The sequence below is a fragment of the Pseudonaja textilis genome, chromosome 2 (genome assembly GCF_049901715.1).
Source record: "Pseudonaja textilis isolate UNSWEBS1 chromosome 2, rPseTex1.2, whole genome shotgun sequence".
NCBI classification, from domain to species: domain Eukaryota; kingdom Metazoa; phylum Chordata; class Lepidosauria; order Squamata; family Elapidae; genus Pseudonaja; species Pseudonaja textilis.
Window position 1 is genome coordinate 135607973 of NC_141991.1, and position 12799 is coordinate 135620771.

Here is a 12799-nt window from a genome sequence, read left to right on the forward strand (position 1 = left end):
CCAGAATTCCATAGCCGTCCATGGGAAAATTCTGGGAGTTGAAGTCCACACGTCGTCAAGGTTGAGAAACAGTTTTAGAAGTTTCGCAGAGATGCTGTGGGGGAAAAAAAGAGGAAGAACTTGTGAATTTCAGCATTTACTAAAAGACAGATGAAAGGAAGGAACTGATGACAATAGCCACCAGATTGCTCCATCCCAGAAGTCTGGCCGTCAGGAAACAGCTGATGAATAGATGGCAAACAAACATGTATCACTCTTCTTAATGTACAGCGTTTAGTCTGGCACAGAATTACACATTCCCCAATCAGATTTGATTATTTTAAAATATATACATAACAGAGGTGGTATTCAGCAGGTTTTGACCAGTTCTGGAGAACTGATAGCAGAAATTTTGAGTAGTTCGGAATACTGGCTGACTGGCCCCGCCCCCATCTATTCTCTGCCTCCTGAGTCCCAGCTGATTGGCTGGGTCTTCTTTTGTTGCCCCGCACAGGAGAACGGAGCTGGAAAGCAGGTTAGTGGGGTGGGGAGGGAATGGAGATTTTGTAGTGTCTTTATTCCATAACCAAAAGTAATATTTACTTTAGATTACTTTATTGTCATTGCACCTCGTACAACGAAATCAAATACCATCTTCAGTGTACATTATGACTATGAATATAAACACAAACACACATCCTTCACATTCTATACATTGAATTGAAAACCCCTGATATTGCATTAATATTGCACTATACAGTAGAATACAATAGAGTTACTGCCCTGGGATAGAAGGTGTTTTTCAGCCTATTTGTCCTTGATTTATTATCCTGTACCATTTGCCAGATGGTAATAGTTAAAAAAAAAGAGTGCCCAGGATGAGATGGATCTTTGAGAATGTTTTGAACTTTCTTAAGGCAGCAGGAGCTATAAACAGGGGTGGGATTCTACAGGTTCGCACCTATTTGCTAGAACCGGTTGTTAACATTCTAAGCAGTTCCGAGAACCGGTTGTTAGAAGAAATTACTGGCCTAATCCTGTAAGGAAGGTAGGAAGGAAACATTCTGGTGTTGCTTACAGAAACTGCCTCTCTGTTAACCCTTATTACATTCTTGGCAGGACTAGACTTCCTGTCTCAGGAACTTCTCTGGAGTTTTTTTCCCCTCCTTTGCTGGTACTTTGCTTGTGTGGAGTGACCATTCAAAGTTACAATGGCACTGAAAAAAGTGACTTATGACCATTTTTCACACTTACAACTGTTGCAGCATCCCCACAGTCTTGAGAGGCCAGGCCAGAAGATGCATGCCTCAATGTGAGTGATATTAAGTTGGCCACACCCAGCCAATAACATGACCACCAAGCCATGTCCACCCAGTCACATGACCACCAAGCCACACCCACCACCTAAGCCATGCCCACAGAACCTGTTGTTCAAAAATTTGAATCCCACCTCTGGCTATAAAGCTCTTCCAAAGAGTGGAGGGAAACCAATGATCTTCTGGGCTATGACGTTAACCCCAGGAATGGAGAGGGAATGGAGAAATTTACAATATCCTTCCCCTACCACGCCCACCAAGCCATGCCACACCACCAAGCCACGCCCACAGAACCAGTAGTAAAACATTTTGAATCCCACCACTGATACATAAGTAATCCTGGCATGGACCCAGCAGCTATCTCTTGAGAGGAAAAGGTGGGCAAGTTCTCTGAGGCTTAGAATATGGCACATGTAGATGGGGAACATCCTCCCTATCTCCCACTGCTCTTCTTCCCCCATTTCCCCACTGCCAAACTGATAAGCAAAGGAGGCCTCTTCCTATCAGCTTTATTGCAGTGGTCTCCTGTTCCTCTGGGTGAAAAATAAAGAAAAACCCACCAATCCAACCACAACTTTGCTTGCCTTTTAAACTCTGCAACAGCCAGATAAATTAACATTCCCCACCCACCTTTTCAAAGAGGCTGACACCTGCAAGGGAATGGTACCAATTCTTAGATCTTTCTTCTTCCTGTTTCTTGCTCTTCTCCATACTAAGTCCTTGCTGAATTCAAAATTATGTCAAGAACAATTCCCCCACCCCACTTCCATTATCTTCATCCCTGGTCAGCAGTAGCAATGGCAAAGGATGAGGGTTCCATTCTGAAAAGAGAACTCCTTGCCCAAAGACCTTGCTGAATTCTGCCCGCCTCTTCCATCATTTCTAATGAAAATATTAAAATCATCGTTTTCTTGAATGCAAATGAATATTAGATTCATTTTGGATGTCAGGTTTCTTCAGAGCTTGCCAAGCTAGAAGACATAAATTTGGTTATGAAGTGTGGCAACTAGCAAATTAGAAGAATTGTTTTTTCACTTATACTATATAATACAGTATGTTTTCCCACAGGTCTGACCAAATATAAACTGTTAAAACAATTGTGAATTTATCCTTATTTGCTTTTGGTGTCACTTTTTGTCCAAGGTTCTCCACTTAATTAATTAATTAATTTTGTTTGTGATAGCTTAACTCTACCGAGCATTTTTATCATTAAGCAAAGTTGTTTAAGAAACCAAGTTTCACTATTAGGTAATTTTCTAATTTGTTATCTAATATCATTATTTCCAAGATGCACATTTTGCTTCATTTCACAGTTTTAACACTCACTTCCCACAAGTGGCTGGCTTATAACATTCCATGCATTCTGTGAAATGTAGCTTAGTGTGTTCAAAGAGAAAGAATAAAAAGAATATACAAAGCAGAAGGATATGGAAGACCTGCCTAAAAACATCCAAGCTGCAGGCCAGGAAATCCAACTATGCTCCATTTTCCATAGATCTGGATTGAAGGCAGAATACTTTCCAGCTCTTTTTGAAACATATGGCCTAACTGGTGACAGCCACCGACCGTATTTCTCTTCTATTGAGAAATCTTTCTAAGAAGGGGTCTGCCAGCCAGAGTTCTCTTGATTCCATTTCACGTCAGTTCTAGAAGTTCACTGTTAAATATAATCTTCTTTCTCCCGGATAAAGAGAGAATCTTGAGTCCTCTTCTAAAAGTAGAAAAAGTGGAGATTGCATGAAGATCTAAGACAGACCTGCTATTTTTTAACAGTGAGCAACACAGGAAATCTGATGGATACATCAGGAAATAGCATTTTTCTTGTGGATCTGAGCTGCTTCCTCAGCACCAGAGGACCCTTGGAAGATCATTTGTATGTTGGATGCACTTGAATAAATTAAGCAGGGAAGCAGCAAAATTCTCAAGGTTTTTGATACTGATATTTGCCTCAAATGCTATGACCTTCTTGTGAGATTCTAAGAATGCTGAAGCCCTGAGATCTCTATCAATCTTAATTCAGACTCATCATGTTTTGTTTCAAGTTAATTTGGCAGAATCAGTGACAAGAGCTACAGGTTTTTTGTTTTTTTTTGCAGTGCTCTTTCAGCTGCAAAATGTGCTTTTAAAAACATGGAAAACCAAACAGGGACATTTTGTAGCTGGGGGAGGGGGTGCAGATTTAAATGCCTATGATAAATTGCAGTGTTTTTTTTAAAAAAAAGACTTTCTCAAGGTTTCATTTCTTGGTTTAGAGAAAGCACCAAGCTAAAATGAAAGAAGCTAACTAGGATTCCCTTTGGCAAAATGCAGGGTTTCATCACTGAGCAGCAAAACTTAGAATATTTTATGTAAATGGTGTAAAAAGTTAGCTTCTCATCCAAGAAGCTTCTCCAGCTCTGTTGCCTCTTGAAAAAGCATCTTTGGGACAACCATGACCTGAATGATTGAGAATCTCCATAGACAGTTCCATGCAATGCACCAAAGGACTATTATACATAGTGATCAAAATGGATTTCTACTGCAAAGGCAAATAAGAGATAACATTAGAAAAGTAATGAATATATTAGAATATTACGAAATGCATTCAAGGAGACAAGCAGCCCTGGATGCACAAAAAGCATTCGATAATCTAAATTGGGAATTTATGATATGCCACATTAGGGAAATGAAATTTGGAGATAAATTTGAAAAATTAATAGAAACAGTTTATTCTTCCCAAAAGGTCAATGTAATAATAAACGGAGATATAACTAAGGCATTTAGAATAACAAAAGGAGTTTGACAGGGATTCCCATTGTCACCTCTGCTCTTTATCTTGACACTAGAGACACTATTAATAAAAATTAGGAATAACTCAGAAATACATGGTACAAAAATTTAAAAAGAGGAGTATAAATTACAAGCATTTGCGGATGATTGGGTTTTTTTTTATTGAGGAGCCACTAGAATCAGGCCCAATCTTGATAGAAAAATTAGAAAAATATGGAGAGGTCTCAGGACTCAAAATTAACAGAGACAAAACCAAAATGCTTGTGAAAAATGTAACAACTAAAATAAAAAGGAGTTAGAAAAAGTAATGGGGTTACAAATCACAAAAAAAATTAAATATGTAGGAATATGGTTAACATCAAAGTGCTCCTCAATAAAAGAAGATAATTATATGAAATTATTTAATCAAATTTTAAAAGATTTGGAAAAATGGGGGACTTTACAGTTATCGCTATTAGGAAGAATAGCAACTACAAAAATGAATGTCCTGCCAAAGATTTTATACTTATTTCAAACAACCCCAACAAAACTAGACAAGATTTTTTTTTAGAGAATCAAATAGAACAATTATAAAATTTGTCTGGGCAGGCAAGAAAGCGCAAATAAAGTTAAAAACTTTACAGGATAATAAGAGCAGACGTGGCCTTGGGCTTCCGGATTGGGAACTATACCATAAGGCAGCAATACTTGTATGGCTACAAGATTAGATTAATCTAAGAAAAAAAAGAATATTAACCATAGAAGGGCATGACATACAAGGAGGCTGGCATGCCTTCCTGTGGGATAAAGAAAGCAAACCGTATCTATACTTCTATAGATATAAAATAAGAGATGTGCTGTTACAATCATGGAGATAAATAAAGAATAAATATTATTTGAAAATTCCAAACTGGGTATCTCCCTTGGAAGCAGTAATCTCCTCCAATACAATGGAAGTTAAGAAAATGGCCAGGTATAAGGAAATTTTAGATAACCAAGGGAATCTAAAGAGTAGACAGAAATTGGAAGAGCAGGGAATAAAATTGGATTGGTAGACCTATATGCAAATACAAACAAGATATAAAAAAGACAGTGAGGAATTTGGAATAGACAATGAATTACAAAAAACAGATAAAATCTTGATTGGCCCAAATGAGAAATTATTATCAAAGTTATATAAACATTTATTAGAATTTGATAGAGCAGAAGAAATTGTGAAAGGAACAATGATTGCATGGGGTAGGAACATTGGACATACTATTGATCTGGAAGAATGGGAAAAGATTTGGAATGTGAATTATAAAATAACAAAATTGGCGGCACAGGAAAATCAACATAAAATGTTCTATCGTTGGCATATGGCACCCTCAAGATTGGCTAAGATCTATCCAAATTTAAAACCAAATTGTTGGAAATGTAGACAGCAACAAGGTACCTTCTTTCATTCTTGGTGGACATGCCCCGAAGCAAAAAAATATTGGAAGGTGATTCAAATGTGGTTAGAAGATTTAACTAAAAACAAAATTGATTTTGTCCTTTTAGGAATAATAAAAAAACCTATAATAGAAAGATAAAATATCTTATATTACATGTATTAACAGCAGCAAGAATTTCCTATGCCCAATACTGGAAGAAAAATTCCACACCACCTGAAGGTTTAATAATAATAATAAAAAAATTAGAGTGCATGGAAATGGACAAATTAACTATGGAATTAAAAGGGAAAGCAGACACGGAATACAATGCAGTGTGGGAAATTTGGTATATTCGGATTGACAATAGATATAAGAATAGAAAATGTAAATAATGTATATAATAGATGTGAGCATATGAAAGTATTGTGTATTGTGAGTTTAGATAGGATTACATAAATGTATATATAATGTCACAGCACTGTTTAATAAGTATTGGTATTATGTATAAATGGAAAAAAAACTCAATAATGTTTCAAAGTTTCAGGACTGAGGGCAAACTTGAAAAGTACACTAGGAATAGCACAGCAATAGCATTATATACTGCTTCACAGCCCTTTCTAAGTCGTTTACAGAGTCAGCATATTGTCCCCAACAATCTGGGTCCTCATTTCGCTGACTTGGAAGGATGGAAGGCCTTGAGCCTGGTGGGAATCGAACTCCAGGCAGTGAGTTGAATTAGCCTGCAATACTGGACCCTAACCACTGTGCCACCACGCCTCTTACAATGATTGCTTTACCGCCTTCCCCCCCTCCCAATTCAGGTCTGACAAAACATTGCACCAAATGCAAACCCTCGTGTTTGCAGTACCCTGACATTTGGTGGTAAAGAGCTAATTTTCAGCAACACTTTTTACAGTTAAAAGTTGCTGCCTCTGACCAGCTTAACCTCCTGTTTTTCCCTTTTAAAAGCCCTCAAGGCAAGAGGAAGGGGCCCCAAATTTCAGCCCTGCCCCACTGAGCACAACATTTCATTACAATGACACCCTTCAAAGTCCTCAAGAGGGACCACTAACCACAAAAAATGGTCTGGTCCTAGGAGATACCATCACAAAAGGCGGTAGTTAAACACACTGTATAGACAAGCAGTTGGGCAGGATGTGGTGAGCTCTTTCACTGCAACTGGAGTAGCACCTGAGGGGTTTTTCCGGCCATTGCGGTGACTCTATTACCCAAGGTGGGTGGGGCTGCTACTGGGGGAATTGGGGCTGCTTTTATTGTGGAGACGGTGCAAATTTTTAGGAGGTTATTTTGCCCAAAGACAGTCTCCCCACACCTACCCAGCCCCTCCTTTTGCACAGAGAACCTGAACTAAACAGGGATGCCACCTGTGGGTTCTTCCAAGTTTTGTCTTGAAGTTGTATGGCTGAAAACTTCCACTGTTCTGGCTCTTCATATAGTTCTCAAGAAAGGGAGCTAGTAAGGAGAACTTAGCAATGGAGGAACCCAATATAAGTAACCCTCGGCTTACGACCATTCATTTAGTGGCCATTCAAAGGGTACAAGGACACTGGAAAAAAACGTTATTTATGACCATTTTTTGCACGTGCAACAACCGTTGCAGCATCCCCATGGGCACGTGATCCAAATTCAGATGCTTGGCTAGTGGTTCCTATTTATGATGGTTGCAGGGTCTCCGGATCACCAGATCCCCGTTGGAATCCTTCTGTCCAGCAAAGTCAATAGGGAAGCTAGGTTCACAACAATCACATCATTACAACTACAGTGATTCACTTAACAACTGTGGCAAGAAAAATCATAAAATGGGACATCAATCAATGTCTCACTTAGCAACACCAATTTTTGGCTTCATTGTGGTCATAAGTCAAGGACTAACTGTAATTAACTTTTTTTTTTCTCTTCTGCTGAGTTATGTCTTATTCTTAAAAACTGCCTGAACAACTCCCTGAAATTTTCTTGGCAAGGTTTCCCTCTTCTCCTCAGAAATAGTTTGCCCTTGCCTGCTTCTTGGGGGGGGGGGGGGGAGGGAGAGAGAGAGAGAGAGAGAGAGAGAGAGAGACTAGCCCAAAGTTAATCAACTGCCCAAGGTGGGACTAGAACTCACAGTCTCCCAGTTCCCGGTGTCTTTAACTATTACATCAAACTGATTGGGATATTATAAAAAAATGTTTTCTGAGCATGCTCCTCCAACATGATTGGGCATGCTCTACTTCTTCAACATAAATATGGCTTTTGCTATTGCCCTCCAGTGATAGTCCTCTGTTTGCATTCAGAAATATTTCTCTAATATTAATTCAGTATTTTTAAAGATAGGTGAAGAAGCAGTGGTAGATGACAGGAATAGCACTTGCACTTAGACTTATATACCACTTCACAGTGTTTTGCAGCCCTCTTTAAGCAATTTACAGAGTCAGCCTATTGCCCCCAACAATCTGGGTCCTCATTTTACCCACCTCGGAAGGATGGAAGGCTGAGTCAACCTTGAACCTGATGAGATTTGAACTGCCAAATGGCAGGCAGCCAGCACTAACAGACAGGAAACAACAGGTGAAGCTAGACAGAATCACATCTGATACCTGTACAATTAACACCCCCCACCCCCAAGGCTGTGTGCTTTCTCCACTTCTCCCTATATAACAATGACTGCATCTCAAATGATCCATCTGTTAAAATATTGAAGTTTTCAGATGACACAACAGTGATTGGTCTCATTTGAGACAACAACGAATCCGCATACAGACAGGAGGTTGTACAATTTGCCTCGTGGTGTAACTGGAACAATCTGGAACTGAACACACTCAAAACCGTAGAAATGGTGATAGACTTTAGAAGAAACCCTCCCACACTACCACCTCTTACAATACTAGACAACACCATATCAACAATAGAGACCTTCAAATTTCTAGGTTCTACTATATTACATGACCTAAAATGGACACCTAACATCAAAAATGTCATCAAAAAAGCACAACAAAGAATGTTCTTTCTGCGCCAACTCAGGAAGCTCAAACTGCCCAAGGAGCTGCTGATACAGTTCTACAGAGGAATTATTGAGTCTGTCATCTGCACCTCTATAACTGTCTGGTTTGGTTCTGCAATCCAACAGGACAGACACAGACTTCAGAGGATAATTAGGACTGCAGAAAAAACAATTACTACCAACCTGCCTTCCATCGAGGATCTGTATACTGAACGAGTCAAAAAGAGGGCTGTGAAAATATTTACGGACCCCTCACATCCCGGACATAAACTGTTTCAACTCCTTCCCTCAAAACAACGCTATAGAGCACAGCACACCAGAACAACTAGACACAAGGACAGTTTTTCCCTGAAAGCCATCACTCTGCTAAACAAATAATTCCCTCAAGCCAATTAATGCCTGTACCGGTCTGGAGTGGTTAGTGAGGGTCAGGGAAGAGAGCAGATAACAAAGAGGAATGAAGATGGGTGTCAAGGCTGGGGGGAAAAAAAATATGCCTGTCCCGTTGCCTGTTCCTATAGTGCTTCGTTTTGGGGAACATTTCCAAAAGAGATTAGGAAAACCCCAAACCATAGAAGGAAGACTTAGCCAGCCCCCACAAAAGAGCAATGTCCTACCTGTCAGTGAATACTTCAGCTTCAACCATAACAACACAAAAGCAAACAATAAATACAAACTCAAGATTAATCGCACCAAACTTGATTGCAGGAAATACGACCTCAGCAACAGAGTGGTCAATGTCTGGAATACTCTACCTGACTCTGTGGTTTCTTCCCCAAACCCCCAAAACTTTAACCTTAGACTGTCTACTATTGATCTCACCCCTTTCCTAAGAGGCCTGTGGGGGACGTGCATAAGCGTACCAATGTGTATTCTGTCCCTGTCCTATTGTTTATTTTATTTTATTTTTTTCTTATATGTATATCCACGTATTCATGACTATGTTTTTACTTATACCTATTATCTTGTAAGCAATTGACAAAATAAATAAAGTAAAGTAAAGTAAAGTAAACTTCCATCTTCCCACGGTTGCCTGGAGTGGGCAGCTGCTGTTGAGTCTTGCTGACTCAAGTCTTCACACATCGGCTGAGACTGAAAGGGAAGGGGTGAATCAGAGGGCAGCCTTGCCAGTTGCCGTCTGCTGATGTTGCTGCCTTCAAGGAAATCTTGCACCTTGGCAAAGGACGCAGCTGCCTGGCTTAGCCTCACCAAGAACTCCTCAACTCAAAAGCCCCAAGGTTCCTCCTCAAGGTTTATTTTCCAGCTCAGTGTGACAACTCCAATCAACCAGCCCCCTCCCCCGCCTCCACAGGAAGGAAGAGTTCCAAAGCACAAAGGCAGCAGGTTCAGGTAAGATAATATTCCTGCTTCGGGTTGCTAGGAATGTATTTTCTCTTCATCAGCTGGCTAGAGAAGAGAGCGCTAACCACAAGTTATCCACATCTTTCAGCTCTGGATGCTGCTCTTAGACCAAATGCATTCTGAGTCCCTCAAAGGTGGTGTTGGAAACGGGGCAGGGAGGGGAATAAATGGCAAGAGAGGCTCATGAGATTGAGGACTCACCGGCTGCTTGCACCAGGCACAACTAGGGTGGGATTGAATGCATTCATGGCAGGAAGGCTGTGGCTGGCAGGATCCTGAAAAGGAAACACAAGGGACCACAATGACGCCTGTCACTCTCCCCACCAAGTCTTCCTTCGTCTCTTTCCTGTTCTCCCTTCCTCATTCTACTTTCCCAAAAATTCATAAAGTTGCACGCATCCTTCCCATCTCCTTCTTTGGATCCACTTCCCAAAGAAACCCTAAAGCAAGCCATTCCCTTGGAAAATGGATTGGGTGGGGCTGCCCAATAGGATTTTCAATCTGTTGTTCGGTTAGTGGCAAGCTGGACTAGCAAAGAGTGGCCCTTCTGGGACTGTGCTGCCTGGCACCGGCTTTGAATGTCAAGGTTTTGTACATATTTATGTTACATTTCTATCAAGGGTGTGTGAGTAATTAGTTCATTCTGGGATAAATCCTGTAAGGCAGCCAAGTATAAGTTTGTCAAACAAAAACTTGTTCATTTTTCTCATCCCGGTATCTTAAAAAAAAAAAGAAGAGCAATCTCTGTCTTTCAGGATATTGAAAATAAAAGCTTAAATGATAACTGGGATAATTTGCAGGAAAGCTTCCAATCTACCACTGGCGACAGGGTTGAGATCGCCAGTGAGGCTTGCAAGCAGAAATCTGCCTTTGGAATAGCAATAGCACTTAGACTTATATATCACTTTATAGTGCTTTCCAGCCCTCTCTAAGCGGTTTACAGAATCAGCTTATTGCCCCCCAACAATTTGGGTCCTCATTTCACCCACAGGTTTCACTGTTTAGCCTTCAAGTCACTCAGGAAATGAACATATGAATTATTTAGTTGTCCAATTAATAAAGTTACCCGTCTCACAAAGCAAGTGACTCTAGGTGGTGTACAACAAAAATGTCACGCATGTCTTAGTGGCCAATGGGTAGTGATTAGAGAGGCCTTCCACCAAAGTCTCCTTAAACTCTTTCCTAGATTCTCTAGACTTTCTCCTTTTCTGACTCTAAATTCTTCTCCCTCCAAATACAATAGTGGCGCAGTACAATACAGTAGTAATGCAAAAGGCTACCCACAGCCAATAAATCTGACAATGACCCCAGTCTGCCAACATTCTTTCCTGATCATCTCTTTCAACCTGATTTTTCCACCCTGGAAATCTCTAAGTCACCTGAATAAACAATGGATGCCAACCCCAGGCCAGGGTCACTGCATGGGTGCAGGTTTCACTGAATCCAGAACAGATGCGTACAACTAAGTCAATGCATGTTGTGGATTACATTGTGAGCGGAAAAAGTTGGGAAAGCATATCAATATAGAACTGCAATATAGACAAAGTTTAGAACTCCATCCCTCCATAAAGGTCCCCGCATTACCAGTCTCTGCTATCTTCTCCCCACTCGTCATTCCTTGGAGCATAAGCAGAATCCCAAGGCGCAGAGTCCATCCATCAGAAAGCATGGCCTGGAAAGCAGAGGAAGGAAGAGGAAAGAAAGAAAGGGAGTGAGGGAGAGAAAGAAAAAAAGAAGAAGAAGAAAATAAAGAGATACTTTTAACAATGGCTTTCTTCCTCACCCAAAGAGCAAGATGTTAAAATCACCGTCACAGTGGAAGCTTGGGGGAGGATCTATGATCTGGTGGTTGAACATGTGCTTTGCATATAAAAGCCCCATGTCCAATCCATGGCAGGTCTAAAGGGTTTTAAAAAGTAACAAAGTTATGAAATCTCTGCTTGAAAACTCAGAGAACTTGGCAATTAAAGTTGGCTATGCTGGATTAGACAGCCAATTTGTCCTTTCCAAAGAGACTAAAATGTTCTGACTTAGTTGGCTTTACAAATATAATTTATAAATAAAGGGGCAAAATTTCAGGTAGCTCCCTAAAAATTCACTTGTCCTATTTTGTGGTCCATGAATATTTTTACAAGCTGGAAATCAAAAAGCCTCACAAGTTGTGATACCTCTCTCTCTCTCTCTCTCTCCCTCTCTCTCTTTCTCCTCCCCCCTCCCTTTCACTCCTAACCGTTGCATATATACCAGAGGTGGTATTCAGCAGGTTCTGACCAGTTCTGGAGAACCAGTACTGGAAATTTTGAGTAGTTCAGAGAACCAGCAAATACCACTTCTGACCGCAGATTTTACAGTACCCTTCCCCTGCCACGCCCACCAAGCCACGCCCACAGAACCGGTAGTAAAAAAAATTAAATCCCAGCACTGATACATACAATATTCTCTAGGGTGTTGCCACTCAGAAGGCCATATTGTGAAAAAAACATTGGGCTAACGAGGTCAATTGCTATAGAACGGAAGGATTTTTTAGTGCTATTGCATCTTTTGTATGAATTAACTCACAATAGAGCCATATTCATGCTTATTCATTGCCTTATAACTTCAACAGCAATACCACCACAGTGCTTTACAGTCATCTCTGGACAGCTTACAGAATCAGCATATTGCCCCCAACAATCTGGGTCCTCATTTTATCGACCTCAGAAGGATGGAAGTCTGAGTCAATATTGTAATGATGAGGCAGTCGAGTTGTTTGATCATGAACAACTGAATCATGATGATCTTTATTGGAGTCTAGTCTTGCAATTATACACATTTTTAGTTATCCTCCATCACTGGTTAACTTTGGTTACTGCTTAACTTTCGTTACTGTTTAGCACAGTAATCCATACAATTAATTATCTCTAGTTAAAGTCTAACATATGTTTACTTCCTCTCTCTAATCCTCCTTTAGATTAGTGACTTTGTTTACCTGAGTTGTATTT

At 40.3% G+C, this 12799-nt stretch overlaps 1 protein-coding gene across 4 annotated transcripts in view; it reads right to left on the reverse strand.

Moving 5' to 3' along the window:
* ITGB7 (integrin subunit beta 7) overlaps positions 1-12799 on the reverse strand; it is a 70885-nt gene that overhangs the window by 39113 nt on the left and 18973 nt on the right. For 3 of the 4 annotated variants that reach the window (XM_087925390.1, XM_026713688.2, XM_087925389.1), the window contains exons 2-3: positions 11403-11490; positions 10020-10093 (exon numbers count right to left, since the gene is read on the reverse strand). In XM_087925390.1, coding sequence (XP_087781516.1) covers positions 10020-10093; positions 11403-11487 — 159 coding nt within the window. In that variant the 5' untranslated portion in view covers positions 11488-11490. Of the gene's footprint in view, positions 1-10019; positions 10094-11402; positions 11605-12799 lie in introns of those variants that run through there. The other variant, XM_087925388.1, reaches the window with a different exon arrangement.